Genomic DNA, 23,856 nt, shown 5'->3' on the forward strand with positions numbered 1-23,856 from the left:
CTTGTTGTAATTAAGTCTTTATTGTTGTTGGTATCACTGGGAAGAATTGACCTCCAGGCCAGTTGGCTGTAAGGATCAGCTGTGTCTATGCTGGGAGAAGTTCGGTGCTGGAGACAGCCTTATAGGATTAGACTTGCCAAATTGCAATAGCCTCTGTGCTCAGCTTGGATGGGGTGGAGTCTCAGTCTTGGCTTCCCGTCAGCCTTGCCCTTGCACGCACGTGCGTACCTTCAGACCTCTGCCTTCCCGGGCTCCCGAGTCTCCGCCCGAGAGTCCAGACTCCCCCCACAAGAGCGTGGGTCCCCAAGGGCTCGCCTGGAACTGGGGTTCACTGCAGTCAGAACTGGGGCTCAGTGCAGGCAGGAGCCTCTGACTCCCTTTCACTAGTGAAAGCCTGTGGCAACCTCCGCAGCCTTTGTGCGCACTGGCGCGCGTGCGCTTTCAGTCCTCCGCCTTCCCCGGCTCCCGAGTCTCCGCCCGAGAGTCCAGACTCCCCCCCGTAAGAGCGTGGGTCCCCAGGGGCTCACCCGGAACTGGGGTTCAGTGCAGTCAGAACTGGGGTTCAGTGCGGTCGGGGGCTTCCTTCCCCCTTCTGCCAGAGAAAGTCAGCCAGGCTCTCAGCCGCCCTTCCTCTCTGCGCGCACAAAGACCCTTTGCCATACCTCCAATTCTCTGTGAGCTTTTCTCTTTCCTTCTAGTTGTAGAATTTTCACTCAGCCAGCTTTCCTGTGGTTCTGGATGGTGTCCGTTCTGTCTTTTAGTTGTAGTTTTGAAATTGTTGTGCGAGGCAGCAGTTTAGGTGTTTACCTATGCCGCCATCTTGGTTTCTTGTAGTTAAGTCTTGATTGTTGTTGGTATCACTGGGAGGAATAGACCTCCAGGACAGTTGGCTGTGAGGATCAGCTGTGTCTACGCTGGGAGAAGTTCGGTGCTGGAGACAGCCTTATAGGATTGGACTTGCAAAATTGCAAAAGCCTCTGTGCTCAGCTTGGATGGGGCAGAGTCTCAGGGCAGAGCAGACAGTCTTGGCTTCCCGTCAGCTCTGCCCTTGTGTGTGTGTGCGCCTCCAGACCTCTGCCTTTCACGACTCCTGAGTTTTTTGCATGACAGTCCAGATTTCCCCTCTGGGTCCCCACGGGCTCGCCCAGAACTGGGTTTCAGTGCAGTCGGAACTGGGGTTCAGTGCAGTCGGGGGCTTCCTTCCCCCTCCCGCCAGAGAAAGTCAGCCAGGCACTCAGTCGCCCTTCCTCTCTGCATGCGTCTCCGTACCTCAGCCTTCCTTTGCCGCTCCTCTGATTGTCTGTGAGCTTTCCTCTTTCCTTCTAGTTGTAGAATTTTCACTCAGCCAGCTTTCTTGTGGTTCTGGATGATGTCCGTTCTGTCTTTTAGTTGTAGTTTTCAAATTGTTGTGCGAGGCAGCAGTTTAGGTGCTTACCTATGCCGCCATCTTGGTTTCTCTCTGCTTCTGTGTCTTAAATTATTGAAATGTTAATTGATTTATTCTTAGCCGTATCATTTGAAAAAATGGAAATAAAGTTTCTCATTGTGAGGAGGAGGTATTTTAAGTTTGTTCAGGTACTGTGACTCTTGTGTAGATTCTGGTATTGTTTTGTGGGCATTGAGTATTATTGCTTTTTCAAGTCATCAAGCACATTTTGCTTTGTGATTTTGGTCCATGCCTGAGGGATTTCAGCTTTACCTGTAAATTTTTTCTGGTATTTTTCTTCTAGGTTTGATCTGAAGTGACAGACAAACCATTGCCAATATGTCTGGGTGGATGTGTCTGGGGTAATGCTCCATGTGGCATATTCCCCTCCTGCCTCTCGATAGTTCTTATATGGGATTTCAAGACCATCCTTCAAAATAAATAAACGATCACTTGCAACCAAACTAGTACAGGAGTCAATAACAAAGTGGTCTGTGTTAACCCATTGGCCTCCACGGACAGCCGAAGGACGGTGGAAAGGAACACTATGGTCTCCGTCATGCTTAGGGATTGTGTTTGTACAAATTGCTCCACAGAAGGGACACTGTTTCCAGCAGCCACAGAGATGTTCAAAGAGTATTTTCTGGATTTCAGGAACCTTGTCTTCTACGGGCTTAGCCAAATATATCATTTCTACTGTGATCATTAATTCATCCAAAGGTTCACTCATGGCTTCTTTGAGAAACTCAATATCTTCTAATTCCTGGTGTTCAATGCTTACCAAGTCTTTTCGTGGAAAGTTCAAGTTACTCCCCAGGTGATCACAGAACAAATCCAACCACCCAGACACAGTGCTGCTTTTATCTTTGGCTATTGCTGTGGATTCATGAATAGCTGAGAGGATGGCATTCTTGATATCACCTATACTTATTTTTAAAATAGTCTTTATTTGGTTACTTTGTTCTGAATAATATCTTTTAATATGGGTTTGAATGTAATTCCTAAAAAACGATTCTGGGTTATGAAGGTACATCCAATAATCATCAAAATTTTCTTTTTCTGCCAGGGAGATAAGAATGTGTTTCTCCAGGTTAGCCCTGTTTCCATTGAATGCTGGGCATGTAGCTCGCATGTTCCCAGCAATATTAAGGGTCATTTTTTCCAAAATCGTGTCAGAGACAGCAGGAGTGAGTTTTTCCCACAGAAAATCAACAAATGCTGTAACGGAGGTTGCGCCTTGACAAGAGATCTTAAAACTCCTGAGGAAATCATCTTTCTTGCTTTCCAAGTAACTTACAGGATCATTTGCTCTTTTGAATGCCATATGCATCTCCTTAAAATTCTCAGATGCTCTTTGGAATAAACACAAAGATAAGTCAATTTTGTACTTACTTGTAAATGTGTATCTGTCTTCAGTGGGTGCAGATTTCACCTCCTCTTCTATTATGTTCAGGATTTCATGGAAATAACTTCTATCGTAATCACATTGTTGCCTCTGAAGGGTTTTAATAGTTTCAGTATATATTGAAACAATGTGGTCCGTAGTCCTATTTATGGACTCTTCATCATGTACTTCTAAGTTCCTTGTTAATACGTACAACCTTTTGCTCATTTTGACATGTTCTTCATAATTGACTTCAAACACCTTTCTAGACTTTTCCTTCACTCTATTCACCACATCTTTCTCCTTCTTAAAATATTCCAAAAGGATGTCTTCAGAATCCACATCAATGTTTGGCTCTGTGACTGGAGGGACGGTTAAGGACACACCATAGACCCATTTTTCCCAAACTTCATTGAATTTGACATGCAGCTCTTCCTCACTTAGTTCTTTGTCCTTTAGAGTTAAAGCCAATTCTCGGCTTCTTTCCAGTAATTCCTTTTCATAACTTGACTTTTTGTTATCCAGTATTTCTTGATTCTTTTTATAATTGATAAGTCCATAGGCTTTATTTTTGCTCTCAAAAATAAGTGCCTCTTTAAGATTTATTAGTTTATTTTCAAAACTTGCTTTCCACTGAATCATTATTTCCCTATCTGGGTCTTCATTAAAATATTTTTCCAGTTCTTGCTTGATGTCTTTATATTTTTCAGTAACTGGTGCCTCAAGTGTGCTTATTGTCAGTTCCTGGATTTTGCCATTCTTAATCTGGTTGATGAGCTGGTTCTGCAAGGCTAGCATATGACTCCTTAGCTCCCAGGTCCAGTGGTTATACATGGTTTCCAATTTGCTCATGGCCATGACCTCTCTAGTGTTCCGAAAACTGAAAATAAAGTTCTCACTCACTAGGGCTCTCCACAAATCTTGAACTCCCAATTTCACATCTGATATCTTCATGATGCTTCCCCTAGACTCCTGTTTGGCAGCCATAAGAATTCTACTTTTTAGATCCTGGACATTGTGGCTGTAGCGAGGATTAGGAGGGGCCATTGGGGGATTGCCATCCCAGAGGTGAGCAAAGTAGTAGACATGAGTGTTGACATCAAATTTAATGACATCACCAAAGCGGGTTACATCTGAGCACTGTTCTTGCTCAGCTGCTATTGCCGCCATTTCATCTAGCCTCTGTTCTAACTCCCTTCTTCCTTCCATAGTTTGATCTTTAGCTGTGACTTCCCCCACATTCTGATGGACAAAAAGGCAACTTGGGGAGATCTTTACTTGTTTCATCCTCAAAAATGCTTGAACCACTATTTCTAGAATATCTTGCATTTCTGATGGATTTTCTCCAAAAATATTGATCAGAGTCAAGTTTCCAAGTCCAATGACAAAGGTTGCCAACTCATTGTCACGATTTTTGGATTTATTGCTGAGTTGTGGGGCCCGAAGGCCTTCTGTGTCCACAACAAGCACAAAGTCAAAGCCCAGTTCCTCTCTGAATGTATCCTCGACCTTCAGGAGCTGCATGTAGGCCCCCCGGGTACACCTCCCAGCACTAACTGTGAACTGCAGCCCAAAAAGTGCATTCAGCAGAGTGGACTTCCCTGAGCTCTGCAGGCCAAGGATAGAGAGAACAAACAGCCGTTTGTTTCCAAGTTTCTCAGAGACCTTGTCAAAAAGAGCTGCCACCCACTTTACAGGCACATATGAAGCATCCCCATCCATCAGCTCAATGGGAACACCAGATATCATCAGATCTGCAGCAATCTGGGGAAGGGAGAGATAAAGGATATTTTTAGTGGGGGAAACTTCTTCTAGAGCTTCATAGATCTGGCCAACTTCTCTGAGAAGTTGCTCAATTCCCAATGTGCAGTCACTAATCTCTTTGGAGATAGCTTCTATCTCTTTCTTCCATTGTTGGAGGTCAGTGCTCTTTGGTGCCTTTTGCTTTTCTGTTTGTATCCATGACCACAAAGTGTTTTTCTTTTCATTCAGTTTTTCCAAGTGTCCTGCAGTCAGGTTGTCCAAAAACACACTCAGCCATTGCAAAAAGTAGTGTGTGGTTTGAGTTTCAGAATGATTTTGGAGAATTTCAAGGACAGACTGCATTAATTCATTGAGAGGAAAGGCTCTGGTCAACTGTTGACTCCGTATTCTTTGCTTTTCTGTCTCAATCTCACTCTTGTGTTGTTCAATGCTTCGATTCCCTTTTTCTCTTAGATGATAGAGTTCTTTGTCCATTTTACACCACAGATGCCATAGGTGTCCCTGAAGGGGTAATAAGTTTTCCTTTACTTGAGATATATTAAATTCTCTCAGTAGAGCTATTAAGACCTCTGCCTTTTCTTTGGCTTCCTTGCAGTTTCTCTGGTCTTCATCGATAAGGAATCCTTGCTTACGAGCTATTGGGGTACAGTCCTCTAAGCTGAGAACAGTGTCTGAGAGCTCCAGCAAGTGTCTGATTGTAGTAACAAGCTTCTCTGTTAATTCTGCTTCATTTCTGTTCCTGATTCCAATTACGACTTTTTGGCTAGAATTATTGTCCATGTTTTTCTCTTTGTTATCAACTAAACAGATCAAAGGTCTTGGAGACTGACACAGATCACAAATAATTTTTTGGTTTTCTTTATTGTCAGAAGTTGACATCAGGACGACAATGAGAGAAGAGACCTCCTGCAAAAAGGTGAGTTGCTTCTTATGTTCCTTTGCATCCCCATGAAGATTGGTGAAGGTCACACAGTTGTAAAATCTGTCCTCGTCTTCCCCCCCAGGGCAGAACCAGCAGATTTCCACCACTCCCCCCATCAAGAGACAGTCTTTGGTGCTCCCTCTGCAATGGCGGTGGAAAAAGACATCGTGTTTACGTTTACTGAGAAGACAGTTCATGATCTGAGATTTGGAAGCAGAGAAGCCATTTCCAACTCTTATAAAGGACACAATGGGGGTAGAGACATGACAGATCCGCTTATTCTTGTGATTGATCTTCTCCTCTCTTGGGGATTTCCTTGCTTCCTGCCAACTCCTTCTAATTTGACTGAGAGACCAGAGAGAGAATTCAATTTGAGAATTGCAGGGATTAGGTATGAGAAGAGGGAGTGCAAACTGGCAAATGGAAAGTTTGGACAAAATATACTGTCTGGCAAAATCATCTGCACAGTGAAGAATTGCCATCTGAATATCCATAGGGTGAATATGGGGCCTAGGATTAGAGGGTGAAGGGTTCATTGGAGTATCCCTGTCTTCAAACAAGTATTTATATGGGTTAAAAGCCTCATTGTCCTTATTTGAGGCACTTGGATTGACTTGATTCTGTGTGTTTCCATCATCTCTGAAGACCAGGTATCTCAGCCCATAATCCAGAACTTGTAGCTTCTGAAGGAAATAGAGGGGAAGCTCCCTTTCAGATCTGGGCTGGCTGTTGTACACAGAAGTCTTGTTGATCAGATGGAAGTTAGTTCTGCTCATCTTTTTTGGGTAGAAATGTTCTAAGCCTAGATTATGGAGTAAATCTAGGAAGGCTGTATCTTTAATGACTTCCCCTTTGATATTATCATTATCATGTGGTTCATGAGGTTCTTTCCTTTCATGGAAAATACTTTGCAAGTTTTTACTTATACCATCCATTTGTAATGAAGAGATGGTGGCATCATAGTTACCATCAATGAGCAATCTTAAGTCTTTCTCTAGGTTTTCCCAATCATAGTCTGCTCCAGGTTTGGAGAGGACGTGGACAACTTCTTTTGACAAAGATTGGCCCAGGAGACACCTTATTAATGCCAAGCGTTGTGTTTTCTCCTCTGGAGAAACAGCCATGACTCCAATGGTAGCTGTCAGACCTGTGAGCACCAGGAATGCCTGAGCTCTGTACGTGCAAATATTTTTGAGCTCCTGGTATTTATCTTGGGCAGTTTGCATTTCATGCAGTAGGAAGTCTAATTCCTCACACCCCAGGAGATGCTGAAACTTATTGTTTACCACATGATATCCTGCACCAGCTGCAATGGAAAGTAGCAATAGCTGTGTGTCTGGCTGCTCTATTTTTTGTAGGTAATTCAAGAAGTAGCCGAGAGATAAACTGACCTCACAAGTGGCCTTTCTCTGAGCTTCCTCCATTTTTTCGGCAGGCCCAGATTTCACCTTCACTTCCATGAGGTCATTCTTGGTTTCCTTTAAGATTTTAATTAGTTCAGAAAATTGGGAGATGTTGATATGCTCTTGCACTGACTTTGACTGGAAGACCCACTCCATGATAGAATGAACCTGAGGAAAGTTATTCACTCTGTAGATGTGAGGATCCAAAAGGCTGCGCAACTGAGATTTAACAAACTTAGTTTCATAGATGGAAGAATTTTTGTAAAAGTTAACAGTGTTTACCAGAAAATTCTGCAGACCCCAATCTGTGAGGCATATGTTAATCCAAGTGTCATAACTGTTTGTTTTTTTACTCAATATTTGCATGAAATTTATCAGTTTTTTAAGCTGCTCTTCGGGGTCAGATACCTCCCAGGATTTCACATCCTCTAGGGAAACCCCAGCCTCCTTCCCAGAACTCAGTATTTCTTCTGCATACTGGATCTGGGCAGGGATGCATGTCAGAGCTTTGTAGCTATCATTCAGTAAGCTAGCTATCTGACATGGATCCTTAAAATCACGTCTGTGGTTGGAGAGGATGATGTCCCAAATGGGCACCAGCTGAAGTCCCCAGTCGATGACACTCCAGGTTTGATTACTAGCAACTAGGCCAGCTTTCCATTGGAGAAAGCCATTTGCTTCTGGTGGGCCACCTGTCTGGGCCACAGATAATTGAACTTGGGTTTGGAGATTTTGGAAGGTTGTTCTTTGGATGGAAGTTTCTGAACTAGAGTCTGACACATCCATACCTGCAGCAACCTTCACTCCAAAGCCGCTGTAGCTGCCCCTTATGTAACCATTTAGGGCCTTTGCTGACTGCTGTTTTACTTCTTCCAGCTGCTCACTCCGGAAACCCTCTGATATGGCTTTCCACCTGTAGATTCCTCCAAGGTGCAGAGGGCCTTGGTTGGCATGAGAGCCAAACCTGTGGAAGAAAGCTTCAGTCCTGTGCCTCAGCAAGGGGAGTCTGTCTGTGCCTGCAGGCTGACCCAGAAGGTCTTCAATGCATTTCAGTTCCTGGAGAGCAGCCTTGGAGAACTGGAGCTGATCCATGGGAAAGAGGCAGGAGGCAAGTGGGACATAGCTGAACTTGGTAGAGCAGAAATAGGAGTGCTCAGAACGTGATTGTTGGATTTCCTTGGATTCTGAATGTTTGCTGTGGTCCATACCAGCTTCCACACTAAATCCCCAACCTCTGCCCTTGGCTGAGGAAATTGCACTGAAGCCCAGCTTCTCTGTCATCCGGGTGAACTTGGATTCTTCTTGAGAAGATGTAAATTCCCTGGTTTCCATCCGAATGCTGTGCTCAGGGCCAAAGAGTAAGAACTCCTGGGGGACACTGAGTAGCTCTTCTCTCGTCTCTAGAAGGCTCCTGTGAGAGCTGGTTTTGTAAATTCCCTGCAGGGCCAGCCCTCCAGATGCCCTTCTCACGAGATCTCTATCTGGGAGGTTTTGCCTGTCATACAGTGCGCCCTCCATGAGGCTGAGTTGTTCCTGCATGTGTTCCATGACCTCTCTTAAGGATTTTTCGGGGGGTGGCCAGTACTCTTTGGGAATCTCCATTTCCTGTATCAGCTCTGCCTCTTTTTTCCTCACTGCATCTTCTTGTCGTTGCCTCCCTTCTGATTGCAAGACTCTTAGCTCTTGCAGTGCCTGTTCTGCCTTCTTGTGTCGTTCCTTTATTATCTTCACCTGAGACTCCTGTATCTTTGAAAGGCTATTTGAGCTAACTAGCTTCTCCAGGGCCCTTTTCTCCCAGGGATGTTGTGCCTGGGATTTCAGCTTCTGGAGGTCTTCTTCTTCTATGTGTTGTAAGGCCTGTGCACTGGTCACACCCAGCTGTTCTTGCAGCTTTGGCAACCAGTACTCAACTGCCAGTCCTACTTCTCTCAGCATCTCTTGGAGATCTTGCCCGGTGTTTCCTCTGACAAGGAGCTCATGAGAGGTGGAGTCTGCTGTGTCCATCACTGCGGAAAGAAAAGTCACTCAGCCTCTGTCATGACCTTTAGAATGTCAGCCACCTCAAAAAAAATGTAAGAGTACTAAAAATGTAAGTCTCTTCCCTGGCAGGTGTGTTTAATGGTTAGAGCATTAGCCTGCACACCAAAGGGTCATAGGTTTGATTCATAAGCAAGGGCTATACCATGGTTGTGGGTTTGATCAATGCTCCCATTAGGGGTGGGAAAGGTGGGAGGCAACCGGTGGATGTGTCTATCTCACAGTGATGTTTCTCTCATTCTCTCTTTCTCGCTCTCTCTCCCTTCTTTCCTCCCTCTCCCTCTGTCCTCTTCCTCCCTCTTTCCCTCCTTCCCTCCTTCCCTCCCTCCCTTTCACACTCTCAGAAAAACAATGGAAATAATATCCTCAGTTGAAATTTAACAACAACAAAAATATGCAAATATTTAAGGCTTTCTCATCCTTTTATTTCATTGTTTTATAAAATATACTAGAAGCCCGAGGAGAAACCAAGATGGCGGCATAGGTAAACACATGAACTTGCTGCCTCACACAACCACTTCAAAACTATAACTGAAAGACAAAACGGACATCATCCAGAACCACAGGAAGGCTGGCTGAGTGGAAATTCTACAACTAGAAGGAAAGAGAAAAGCACACAGAGACTCAGAGGAGGTGCGGAAGTAAATTGCAGAGGTAGAGGCGCAATGTGCGGAAAGGGCTGGCAACTGAGGACGAGGTTGTCTTTTTCAATTGGGAGGGATACACAAGCTCCCGAGTGCTCTGATCTCCAGTTCTGGGCGAGACTCTGGGGACCCAGACTCATACAGGGGGAAACTGGACTGTCTGGCATCGGGCCAGAACATGAGGGCAGCTTTCTCTCAGAGGTGCTTGCAGCGATTACCGCGAGAAACTGAAAGGGGGAGCCTCTTAGGGCAGAACCGATGGGCAGCCATTGCTGTTTGCTTCACCCTCCTGATTCCCTGAGACCCCTCCCCACCCAATTTACAACCCCACCCAAGCTGTGCGCAGAGGCTTTTGCATATGAATGGCCTGGCCTTTTGCAATCTATACCTAACAAGCTGCAGCTGGGTCAGAGAACCTCAGAGCTGCCAAAAGGCTCCACAGCAGCTTCCATTACTTCACAGCTGGGCCTCATCTGGGCACATCCAAACCCCAAACAAAGAAAAGGAATCTGCGGATCTCTCCGTACCTACTGCTGGGTGGACTCAGGCAAAAGGAGGTGCAAATTTAGCCTCTAAATTTGCACCTTCTTGGAGATCCAAGAGCCAGTGTAACCAGTGGTCACAGTGAGACCATACAGATTAAAACTCCTCAGATCCATAAGGGACACACTCAGGGGGCATACTCAGTGAACACCAAAGCCCCACTGAAGCCAGTCTTGCCCCATAAGGGTGTCTCCAGCACAGAAGTTCGCCCATCGTAGACACAACTGATCCTCACAGCAAATTGTCCTGGAGGTCAATTCCTCCAAGTGATATCAACAACAATCAAGTCTTAACTACAACAAGACTGTGCACACAGCCCACAAAGGGGTGCACAAATAGGGTACACCTCAGGTAATTGGGGAGGCTGAGCCACTGGGCCCTATAGGACACCTAGCACACAGAGCCACTCTATCAACTTAGGGAAGCAGCCAAAATGCAGAGAGAAAGAAACAGGTAACAAATGACAGAAATGGAGGAAAGCAAAATACTGGATATAGAGTTCAAAACCACGGTTTTAAGGTTACTCAAGAATCTTCTAGAAACTGCCGATAAATTTACTGAGATCCTCAAGGATATAAAAAAGGACCAATAAGAAATTAAGCATACACTGACTGAAATAAAGAATAATATACAGAGATCCAACAGCAGACTAGAGGATCACAAGAATCAAGTCAAAGATTTGAAATACCAACTAGCAAAAAACACCCAACCGGCAAAGCAAAAAGAAAAAAGAATCCAAAAATATGAAGATAGTGTAAGGAGCCTCTGGGACAACTTCAAGTTTACCAACATCCGGATTATGGGAGTGCCAGAAGAAGAGAGAGAGCAAGATATTGAAAACCTATTTGAAGAAATAATGACAGAAAACTTCCCCCACCTGGTGAAAGAAATAGACTTACAAGTCCAGGAAGCACAGAGAACCCTGAACCAAAGGAATCCAAAGAGACCACACCAAGACACATCATAATTCAAATGTCAAGAACAAAAGACAAAGAATATTAAAAGCAGCAAGAGAAAAACAGTTAGTTACCTACAAGGGAGTACCCATAGGACTGTGAGCTGATTTCTCCACAGAAAGTATGCAGGCCAGAAGGGAGTGGCAAGAAACATTCAAAGTGATGAATAGCAAGAACCTACAACCAAGATTACTCTACCCAGCAAAGCTATCATGCAGAATTGAAGGTCAGATAAAGAGCTTCACAGATAAGAAAAAGCTAAAGGAGTTCATCACCAGTATTATATGAAATGCTGAAAGGTATTCTTTAAGAAGAGGAAGAAGAAGATAAAGGTAAAGATAAAAATTATGAACAACAAATACATATCTATCAACAAGTGAATCTAAAAATCAAGTGAATAAAAAATCTGATGAACAGAATAAACTGGTGAATATAATAGAATCAGGGGCATAGAAAGGGAGTGGACTGACAATTCTCAGGGGGAAGGGGTTGTGGGGGGTGTGGGAAGAGACTGGACAAAAATCGTACACCTATGGATTAGGACAGTGGGGGAGGTAAGGGCAGAGTGTGGAGGGGAGCTATGGGGGGAAAAAAGAGGAACAACTGTAATAACCTGAACAATAAAGATTTATTTTAAAAAAAATATATATATACTAGAAGCCCAGTATGTGAAATCATGCGGCCCTACCCACCCACCTCACCCCGCCCACCCGCAGGCCACCAGACTTGCTTCGATTGGAGCCAGTGGGCTGTGCTGCGTGAGCGGCAAGCCTTGCCCTGCCACCACAAGCAGCTTGCAGGCCGGAGGGTGGAGTGAGGGGGGGTGGGACCGAGAGGTGCTCCATGAACTTCCTGGTGACAGGTCATTTGGTCGTTACGGCGTTACAGTGTTATGGCTGCTTGCTTTTTATAATATAGATTAGCGTTTTAAAAAATGTGGTGTGTGTGTGTGTGTATGCTTCCACTTGTGCACATACAAAACATCTTTGTGGGTGTTCTCAACATGGACTGCTTTTGTCGTTTTCAGGATAAGTGGCAACTTAATAGCCTGGCTTTTGTCAGTTCTTTATAAACAGAATCAATTGATTGGAGAATATTAAGTGGACACCAATTACTATTCCTCAATTAGTTTCTATCAAACCTGTGTTGAATGGTTCCTGTATTCTCTTCGCCACTTCTTGTGCCATTTTATAACATGTATTTACTCTCCTGTCTTTTAAAATACAGTTCTTGACATCAGCGTTATGGTGCATAAAATGTTTCTCTTTTTTTGTCTTCCATTTTATAACAATTAATTAGACAACTATCCACAAACAAATGTGCCCCTCTGTGGGAATTTTGGGATCACGCCAAGGGTTGTCAAAGGAGTCTCGCCCACCTGTTCATCTAGTAATAGGCAGAACACTTCAGTATGGGCTATGGAACGAGCAAAGCCAGCAATTCTGCCCGAACCATCTTAGAATGGTTGGAAAAATACTTTTTTAATGATCACCTGGGAAGATGCCCAAAGATGACAGAGAATTTGTGGAAGTCCAGTCTTCTCAAGGGTAGATTGCAGCGTGAGTTTGGTGACATTGCATGCGTTGCACTATCCGATGGTGGCAATTTCTCTAGTTTGGAAAAGGAGAGTGGTTAGTGAGTGCCTGGCTACTCACATTGTGTGGGACATGACTTGAGATACACATTGCTTTCCAGAAGCACTCAAGTACTGTGCCAGGACCTTCATGACCAGGGGGAAGGAAAAAATGGGAAAGAAGCAGAGAAGAATATCAAACGGCATTAAAGGGATAAGGTTCCTGCTGATTTTGCTCGGACTTCAGCAGGAAGGCTTTCCATGTCCCACAAAGAGAACCTCATCTGAGGATCTCCCTACTGGGTCAGCAGGTACTAACAATGCCCCAAGTGCTAAGCCTGAAACCCCCTTTACTGCAGCCACCCACTTGTGTGCACTCCTGTGTTGAGCAGTGAGAGCTAATCTGGAAAATGTAGTGGAATCAGAAAAGCACACTAGGATCTGTGTGCAAGGGAGAAACCAAACACTTGGGCTATAGCACCACCTTCTGGAAAACAAAAGAGAAGTTTCCAGTAGCCAGCCTGGTGTGTTGTAAGAATTAGAGATGACTTAAAAACTTTAGAATTCTGCCACAGCGAGAGCAAGAAGAGTGGAGTAGGTGTACCTATAGAAAAGCAGAGAAAACCCAGATATAACAGCACCAATAAACAGGATATCCCAGTGGTCGGCAAACTCATTAGTCAACAGAGCCAAATATCAACAGTACAACGATTGAAATTTCTTTTGAGAGCCAAATTTTTTAAACTTAAACTATATAGGTAAGTACATTGTTATTAACTTAATTAGGGTACTCCTAAGCTGGCCTTTGCTAAAAACGCCCGCACGTGGTATTTTGTGGAAGAGCCACACTCAAGGGGCCAAAGGGCCGCATGTGGCTAGTGAGTTGCAGTTTGCCGACCACTGGGATAGCCCATCTGAAGGCACTAGTAAAGATTTAAGAATGTGGTTGCTACTTCAAATGAAAAGCAGGCGTTCAAATCAAGGACATGATTAATCAAGGAAACACATCATCACCAAAAAACAATAATTTTCTAATAACCTAGCTTAAAGTCATGAAATTTTGTGACCTGGCTGACAAGAAATCAAAATAACTTTTTGAAAAAACTTAAGAAGCAACAAGACAACTCAGAAAGAAAATTTAACAAAATCAGGGGAAAATATGTGAACAAAATGGGACATTTACCAAAGAAATAGAAATCATTCTGGAATTGTGTAATTTAAATTTAATGAAAAAATAGTAAAGGCAATAGAGAATCTTTGTTTCAGAGTAGAGCAAATAGGAGTAGAATAAGTGAGTTAGAGGGCAGGAACTTTGAAATAATCCAATTTGCAAAAAATAAAGCAAAAAGAAATGGATCAAAGATATTAGCAGAGTACCTAGAAATTACATTCATCTCTTCTCACGTTCAAACCAGAATTACCACTAAATTATAAAATAATCAACATGAATAACCAACTGAAGATTATCTGAACAGAAGACTTATAACTAAGGCTATACAGAAGAAGCCACATTGATAGGAAGGGTAGAGACACAAAAAGGGCTGGCTCCCCTCCCAAGTGTGGTGGTTGAGAATCTGGAGGGATGTATCAGTTGTACAGGTAATCCATAAGGAGAAAGATGTGTCAACCTGGCCAACCTGGACCTATTGTGTAGACTTCCTTGGAAGGCTCTTGAAGAGGTTTGAGCAGACTCTGGATCGTGGAGGTGAATGGGGACAGGCTACTGGTAAGTTATGTGGCTTTGGAATGAGGCAAATTTTTCCCTTGCACATCCAACTGGCCCCACCATTTTTGTGCAGAGCCCTCCCTCCACATGGCCAAATCTTGGTCTGTTTTAGTCTGATGATCTATACTAGCCTCACCCTGAGGACTTCCTGAGACCCTGTTCCACCACAAAGGTCCACTGACCCCTGGCAGGTGCCTCAGGCTTTGGTGTACCCTGAAACTTGCTGAGTGGCACCAGCATAGGCACTGAGTTTGAATCTGTATCAACCTGTTGAACATCACTCGCCCCTACCTGGTGACATACTGAGAACCTATCTCACTCAACTTACATATTGCCAGAAGCTCTGTTGGTCACTGAGCCTGACAGTATACTGGAGGGTAGAGGAGGATCTCGGGGTGCCTTTGACCTTTTGTTGACCTGATCCTATGTCCAATGCTGGTGGAAGCCAGCTTTAGGACACAGCTTGGCCACTCGCACATGCACCCAGGCTTAAGGGACAAGTTGTGGGTCCCTTTATATCTTGAAACAGGTAGCATAGGCTTGTTCACAAGCAGTGCCTGACATTGATCTACATTAGAGTCACTCTCAAGAGGTCCCAGAACCAAGACACATCATACTTAAAATGCCAACGGTTAAATACAAATAGAGAATCTTAAAGGCTGCAAGAGAAAGACAATTAGTTACCTACCAGGGAGCTCCCATAACACTGTCAGCTGATTTCTCAACAGAACCATTTCAGGCCAGAAGGGATTGGCTCAAAATATTCAAAGTGATGAGAAGCAATGATCTACAACCAGACTACTCTGCCCAGCTAGGTCATTGTTTAAAATGAAAGGAGAAATAGTTTCCCAGACATCAAAATGCTAAAAGAATTTATCAGCACCAAACCAGTATTACAGGAAACGTTAAAGGGTCTTCTTTGGGAAGAAAAGATAAAAAAATAAAAAGCAAGTAAGAAAATATGGGAAGAAAATAAAATGCTCACTGACAAGGGCAAACAGTAAAAACACTAGACCAACCAACTATAAAGCTAGTACAAAGGTTTAAAGAAAAAAGTAGGAAGATCATGTGTAATTACAACAATAAATTACGTGTAATACATACACAAAAAAGTGAAAAGTAATGACAGGAACTTAAAAGTAGAGGGGTGAGTAAAAATAGTAATGATTTTAGAATATGTTTGAACTTAAGTAACCATCAATTAAAACTAGACTTCTATAAACATATACACAAAGCACATGGTAATCACAAACCAAAAATCCATGAGATATACAAAATAATAAAGAAATCTAAACATAACATTATAAAAAGTCACTGACATACAAGAGAAGACAGCACAAGAATAAGGAGGGAATATGTTTGAACTTAAGCAACCAACAAACATATAAAAAGCACAGAAACAAACAGAAAACAATTAATAAAATGATGATAACATACCTATCAATAATCTATACATAGAAAAGCCTAAGCAACCTTCACAACCAAACAGATGACCGAACAGGTTGCGTGGGGTGACTAGGCCGGCAAGGGGGTTAGTGAGGGGTGACCAATGACTGAACAGCAGGCTGCATGGGGCGACCAGGCTCGCAGGGGGGTTAGTGAGGGGTGACCTAACGACCGAACAGCAGGCTGAGTGGGACAACCAGGCCCGTGGGGGGGGCAGTTGGGGGTGACCAGGCCAGCAGGGGGGGCAGTTGGGGGCAATCAGGCAGGCAAGATTGGACCTAAACCAGCAGTTGGACATCCCCTGAGGGGTCCTGGATTGGAGAGGGTGCAGGCTGGGCTGAGGGGAGCCCCCCGCCCCCTTGCACGAATTTCATGAACTGGGCCTCTAGTTATTTTATAAATAAATAGACTAAATACTCCAATCAAAAGACAAAGGGTGACTTGAAAGGATAAAAATACAGGACCCATATATATGCTTCTTATAAGAGACACACTTCAGATTGAGAGACACACAAACTGAAAGTAAAGATATGGAAGAAGTTATGTCATGCAAATGGAAATGAAAAAAAAAAATCTAAGGTAGCAATGCCTATGTATGACAACATAGATTTCAAAATAAATGTGTTAACAAGAAACAAGGACATTTTATAATGATAAATAAATCAATACAATAACAGTATATAAGTCTTGTAAATATCTACACACCCAACATAGGAACACCTAAATACATAAAGCAAATATTGATGGACATAAAGGGAGAGATTGACAGTAAGACATTAATAGTAGGAGACTTTGACATTCCTCTGACATCAATAAATAGACCATCCCATACAGAAAATCAACAAGGAAACAGTGCCCTTAACTGACACATTACACTAGATGGACTTAATTGATATTTTTAGGAAATTTCACCCCAAAGCAGCACAATACATGTTCTTTTTAAGTGCACATGGAATATTTTCCAGGATAGAGCTCATGTTTGGCCATGAAACAAATTTCAATACATTTAATAATATTGAAATCATATCAAGCATCTTCTCTAACCATACTGATATGAAACCAGAATTCATTACAAGAAGAAAACTGAAAAACACACTAACACGTGGAGGCTAGGGAACATGCTATTAAACAATGAATGAGTTAGCAATGAGATCAAAGAAGAAATAAAAAGATACCTTGAGACAAATGAAAATTAAAACACATCAAAACAAAATCTGTGGGACAAGAAACAAGAAAAATATCAAAAGAAATAATCTAACCTTACAGATTAAAAAACTATAGCCCTAGCCAGTTTGTCTCAGTGGATAAAGCGCTGGCTGGTTTCGATTCTGGTCAAGGGCATGTACCCTTGTTGCAGGCTCCTCCCTGACCTGGGCCCTGGTGGGGTGCATGCAGGAGGCAACCAATTGATGTGTTTCTCTCACATGGATGTTTCTCTTTGTCTTTCATTCTGGCTTGCACTCTCTCTAAAAGATCAATGGAAAAATATTCTCGGTTGAGGATTAATAAACAAACAAACAAACAAACAAAAAAAGAGACTAGGAAAAGAACACAAAGCCTAAAGTGAGCATAAGGAAGGAAATAATAAAGATCAGAGCAGAAATAAATGAAATAGTCTAAAAAAGTAGAAAAAAGTAACGAAACCAAAGCTGGTTCTCTGAAAAGATAAGCAAAATAGATAAAACGTTAGCCAGACTCATTAAAAAAAGAGAGAGAGAGGGTGGGGCCCAAATACATAAAATCAGTAATGTAAGTGGAGAGGTGACAATTGACACCAGAGAAATACAAAGGATCATATGAAAATAAAAGTTATATGTCCACAAATGAGACAACCTGGAAGAAACATACATTCCTAGAAACATACAATCTTTTAAGACTCAATTAGGAAGAAATGTAAAATTTGAATGAACTGATCACTATAAGGAAATAAAAATGGTAATCAAAAAATTTCCAACAAAGGAAAGTTCTATAGCAGATGGCTTCATAAATTTGTATGAGGAATAAATACCCATTCTTCTAAAAGTTTTTGTAAAATTGCAGAGGAGGGAAGGCTCCCAAACTTGTTTTACAAGGCCAGCATAACCTGGATACTAAAATCAGACACTAGAAAAAAATAAATTATAGGCTGGTATCCATGATGAAAATAGATGCAAAAATCCTCAACATATCAGGAAACTGAATTCACTAATACATTAAAAGATCAGATACCACGGTCAAATGGCATTTGTTCCTGGAATGCAGTGTTGGTTCAATATTTGCAAAGCAATTAACATGATGTACCACATAAACAAAATAAAGAATAAAAAATTACCTGAGCACATAAATAGACTTTAAAAAAGCATTTGACAAAATCCAACATCACTTTATGGTAAATACTCTGAAGAAAGTGGGGCTACAGGGAACATACCTCCACATAATAAAGGCCATGTCTGACAAACCCACAGCTAATATCATACTCAACAGTGAAAAGCTAAACGTTTTTCTTTAAAATCACAAACAAGACAAGGATGTCCACTTCCACCATTTTTATTCAACACTAAAGGCCTGTTGCATAAGATGTATGCACGGGTGGGGTCCCCAGACCTGGCCGGTGATCAGGGCCAATCAGGGCCAGGCCAACTGGGGCTGGGCTGATTGGGGCCTGCCGACCAGGGGGAGATAGTGGGGGAAAGGACCACAGGAGGTTGGCCACTGGCCCCAGGAGGAGCCAGCCCTCAGGCCCTCTGGGAAAGGGGCCGCATCTGCTGCCACCCACCCCCGGTTCCCTGTCCCATCCTGGAGCCAGAAGGCCTGTTTGGGGTCGGAGAGGAGGTGACAGGTTGCCAGGACGGGAACAGAAGGGATGGACACCAGATGCCAACGCCACCAAGGCAGTTTTCCACCTCTCACCATCCTCCTTCCCTCGCCACCACGCTGCCACTGGGGCTTACCTGATGGGGGGAGGGACTGCGGGAGGTAGGCCACTGCCCTGAGGAGGGAGCTGGCCCTCGGTCCCCCTGGGAAAGGGGCCGTGTCCGCTACCACCAACCCCTGGGTCCCTGTCCAGCCTGAGGCCCGGCCCCTATTGGGTGATCAGGGTCTGCTGGCCATGGGGGAGGGACCGTGGGAGGTTGTCCAGCTGGAGGAGGTTGGTTGTGGGAGCGCACTGACCACCAGGGGCAGCTCCTGTGTTGAGTGTATGTCCCCTGGTGGTCAGTGCGCGTCATAGCAATCGGTTGTTCTGGGTGTTCTGGTCGTTCGGCCATTAGGGTCAATTTGGATATTACCTTTTTATTATATAGGATACTATTTTGATATGTAATATTTTGCTATAATGTAATTACCACACGAATCTTTCTTCTAATTAATTTCCTTTCAATGTGCACGAATCCGCGCACCAGGCCTATAGAACTAAAATAAGTAAGAAAATACAGAAAAGTAAATTAGAAAGGAATCAAAATGATATTTCATTTAAAAAACTAAGAAGGCTGTAATAGAAGAACTGACGAAGAAAAAAGATATGAAAAAAGCAAAATAGCAGAAATAAGTACTTCTTTTATAGTATTTGCTTTCATGTACATAAATGGATTAAACTCTCCTATTAAAAGGTAAAGATTCTCATAGTGGATTAAAATGAGTACCTTTTGATCTTTCTGAGGTTTTAGCAAAAGATTGTATAGTCATACCCTGGAGAGATTTATCATAGTGAATCTCTTAATTCTGTTGTATTTTTCTTTTGGAGAGGCTGATAAAGTTCACAATTATGAGGCTTTGGTTTCTTTTCTTCAAGAATTCTTTCTTCAAATTATCTCTCTCTTCTCAAATTTTATCATAAGTGGCAAGAAGAAACCAGGAGGCATTTTTAACATTTTCCTTGGAAATATGTATATGTATGTGTATATATATATATATATATCTCACGAATTTGTAAGATTTGCTTTGCACATAACTCCAGGACATAATTTTGGTAAGCTTTCTGCCACTACATAATAAGAATCTTTTTCTTTCTCCATTTTATAACCCTCATTGTAGCATTCTTAAAGACAAGATTTCTTCTAACAGTCTATTCAAGGCAATTTAGGCTTTCTCAGTCATGCTCTAAAATTCTTCTAGCCTCTGCAGACTTGCCTGATTCCAAAGCAGTTCCCATGTTTTTAGATATTCATTAGAGCAGCACCCTACTTCTAAGTACCAAATCTGTGTTATTCTCAAATTATTGTAAAACAAAATGCCAGGAAGTTAGTATTTTAACACACATACCACAGTTTCTGTCAGGAATCTGGCATGGCTTTGCCTGGGGACTTGCACATACACAGACTTATTTGGAAAGGTCAAGGCAGGGGTGGGAGCCTTCAGCCAACTCCCCCAGGAGGCTCTGACCTGACCTCTCAGAGTTTCCTCCTTACAGACTTCCCAACCAAGTCCTGTGCTTCTCCACAATCACCCAGGATAATCTTCCTTTTGGGTAATTCAAAATCAACCGAATTGGGAACATTATTGCATATGAAAAAAATCCCTTTACCTTTTGGCTAGAAGCAAGGGGAGGGCTTTATATTGGCTTGAACCTGGAAATACCATCATCTACGTGCCAAGTTATAAAACACATAAAGTACTTTTCCCAGTGTTTTACCTTTAGTAAGGGCTCATTAAATGTTAACTCCGTCTATTTCCTAATCTTTTTAAAGTCCCTGATGGAACCACAATCTCAATTCTCAGTGTGATGTGGGACTTGGTGAGGTAAATCCCATTGAAGGGAAGGAGGACCTAAAGGAAGTTGCCACACGAAGCCATGGGAGAGTCTCATTCTCCTAGGGATCACAGAATGTCTCACAATTTAGGAAAATCTGGAGAAAGGAGCTGTTATGCTAAACAAAGAATTTATAAGTCATGAGTGTTCAGATTGGGTTTCAGGGAGTTTTTCAGTGTGAAAGGGTAGAGTACAGAAAGCAATTAAGATAACTATAGCTCTAAGAAGTATATCCCATTGATCAAATAGGTATGGCTATTATCTGGGAATACAAATAACCTTCAATCTACTATATTTTATCACCTCCATTTCAATGTTGAATTGGTATAATGGACTTGAGGTTTAGGTGGCTAAGAAATAGTAGCTTGGCTATTCAAGACATGAAATTAATTTGGTGCCTCCATCTCTTTTCAGTGAGTGGAGGTAAATTTGTTGAGATTATTTCTGTTTAAGATTGGCCTTGAAACCAAACTAACCAGGGGAATAGCAAGTATTTCTGAGAAAACATCAGAAAAAGAGTCAAAGGGTGCTTGAATGGGATGAGTAAGGCCTGAGGACCAGAGGATTCTATAGGACTGGGCATGGAAATACAGGAAAAACAGAAACTCCCAAGAAAGAGAGGCTCTCTCCAAACTCCAGGAGACCATGAATATTGAAAGTGAAATGGCCGACCTGCCTCTTGGAGCATAAATGCTAGATTTTGGATTACCAAATGTCAAATTATGATAAAGATTGGGAATAAAAGGAATGATCAAGACAGAATGATCTGAATTAAGGCTATGCCTGCTTCCTTTGAACTTTAACTTGAAACCACATGCCACAGCTGCAGCAAGAGACCCCGATTCTGCAGGTTAACTTTCTGAGCTAGTTTTCTATCTCCTGGTACTTCCCCAATGAGTTAATAAGAAATATCAGCCATGGAGATTGCTGCAATCTGGAGAATGACTTTCATCATGTTGGTATAGACTAAAAGTTAAGGGAGATGCTGTTTCTGTTTTCTGCTAATGTTTTAGCAAGACCTACATTTTTTCTTATCATCTACAAATGGGGAGACTCTTTTCTCTAGGACATGTGAGAAGTTGTGACCCGAGGAAGGCCTCTCCAGCCTTCAAATTCCACAGCCATTGACTATCAACTAGGTTAAGCAGGAACCAAAAAGATAGGACAGCCGGCTGGTATTCCTCAGTGGTTGAACTTCGACCTATGAACTAGGAGGTCATAGTTTTATTCCAGGTCATTGCACATGCCCAGGTTGTGGGCTCAATCCCCAGTAGGGGACGTGCAGGAGGCAGCCAATCAATGATTCTCTCTCATCACTGATGTTTCTATCTTTCCCTCTTCCTTCTTCTCTGTAATCAATAAACATAAATGTAAAAAAGTAGGACAGAAGTTGCAGTTGCTTTTATCTTCTAAAACTTAAGACTAAGCCTTTTAAGCTAGAATTCTCAGAGCTGTCACTTTTAGGGCATATACAAAAACGTGTTGGGAGGAAGGTAGACTTCATGATAATGATCTCCACTGGACAGCCTGGCATGGGAAGCTGGGGAGTCAGTGTGGGTTCCATTACACTATCAGGCTCTTCTCACTCTGCACTGTGCATGAATAAGCTCTCTGAGCACTGTGTAAGAGTTGGATGGGTCCAAAGATATCCTTCAAGATCTTCTTGGGAGGCAGATGGTAGACCTTTGATACGACCCCAAGGAAAAACATGATTCACTAGTGATTTGAGAGCTCCTATTTTTATCCTAATGGACACCACTTTAGATCACTGAGCACACTGGAAAAAAATTAGATTTTATGTTGCCTAGAGAAAGTGTAATGTGGAAATCAATTCATATATGTAGTCCTTCCAAAGGACTGAGCCCCTGGTAGTTACGGAGACTACACAGATGATCTCTGCTTAAGAATAATGCAAAGGCCTTTGCTAGGTATAGGTAGTTCCAAAAGACACTGATATTTTCATCAGGAGGAAGTTACTTTTACACTTAAGGAATATATTAGTATACTTCCTCCCCACCCTCAGGTACAGTGGGAAGAAATCCTTTGCGGTCACATAAAAAGTCAACTTTATCAGTTTCAGTAAGGATCTAATATCAATCACAGAATTCCATCCTTGTTTAAGACCATGTTTTCTCTTTTTATTGACTTATTCTCTAAGATAAATACATGCAATAGAGTGTTTATCTAAGATCTGTGTAACAGGCACTTGTTCTGATAGTTTCCAAAGGCAATAAGCCATTCTTTGCAGTCCTGTACACCTCAGAGCAGGTGCTCGGGTTGTGTAAATGAAGATGTAGATAAATGGGTGGTAGGAAGAAGGAAGAGGCAATGCAAAAAAGAGCCCTTAATTCTTATGAACTTTACTGTTACCTATAGAGAATGACTTGTGTGCTGGAGGTAGATTATTTGCCCATAGTTTAGAGTGTTTGCAAGACTTATACAATGTTTCTTCCTCCTAGTTTATCATACAGTTTTATTCTATTCGACTGCCAAATTATGGAAATATATTCACAGCAGGCAGCAATTTATTCAAAGAAGGCAAAATTGCAGCAAATTAATGGAGGTGTTAAATATTGTAACGTCTTCACTCTTTTGCCTGATATATGACTGATAGATTTGGATTTAAGCCAATTTAAAGTTAAAAGTATTGTTAGGGTCAGAAATAGAATATATTGGGGACCAACTACAATTATAAGAAATATTAACCATGCTCTGCTAACCATGAGAATGCACATTCTAACCTCGCTGAGAGTTGTACGCCCTGGGACATGGGAGCTAACATCCGAATGCAGTCTGTCCTCCTTCTGAGAACTGCCTATCATTATGGAAAGATTTACAACTTCATGGGACCTAGTCCTGGAGGCCCCTACTCTTTATAACCCCCAGTCCCTATTACCTGTAATCTGGTCCCAGGGTGCCCAGGGCTCCCAGAGGCACCCATTCTCTGTGACTCTTCCTCTCCCCGCCACCTCCCCTCCCCGCCCCCCAGCCTGCATGACTTGTAGTAACCTGTAATGATTTATCCCATGCCTACTTTCCCATATCTGTAATTCCTTCTTTCCCATGTACTAGTAATCCTGTCCTTCTACCCAATATAAGCAGCTGGCTTATGGTGGGGTGCAGAGCAGATTTCTGTGGCTGACCTGCTGCTCTCCCATACTGCCGGCAGTATTGGAATAAACGCTCATATATGATTCAACCCTGTCTCTGCTTAATTGGCTTAAGTAGTGACAGGCAGCCCGGATCTCTAGGTTGTCCAGTTACAGTATGAGTTAATATTTCAAAGTGGTTGTTTTCAGTCTTTAT

General features: G+C 42.6%; 1 protein-coding gene across 1 annotated transcript in view; it reads right to left on the reverse strand.

Moving 5' to 3' along the window:
• Positions 1 to 1,625: 1,625 nt before the first annotated feature.
• LOC308257963 (interferon-induced very large GTPase 1-like) overlaps positions 1,626 to 23,856 on the reverse strand; it is a gene marked incomplete at its 3' end in the record, with an annotated part of 32,306 nt that continues 10,075 nt past the window's right edge. Inside the window, exon 3 of the mRNA XM_080688172.1 lies at positions 1,626 to 8,905. Within this exon, the coding sequence (XP_080544298.1) occupies positions 1,626 to 8,903 (7,278 nt within the window). The 5' untranslated portion in view covers positions 8,904 to 8,905. The remainder of the gene's footprint in view (positions 8,906 to 23,856) is intronic.

This window comes from Plecotus auritus, assembly GCF_963455305.1.
Source record: "Plecotus auritus genome assembly, chromosome: 9".
NCBI classification, from domain to species: Eukaryota; Metazoa; Chordata; class Mammalia; order Chiroptera; family Vespertilionidae; genus Plecotus; species Plecotus auritus.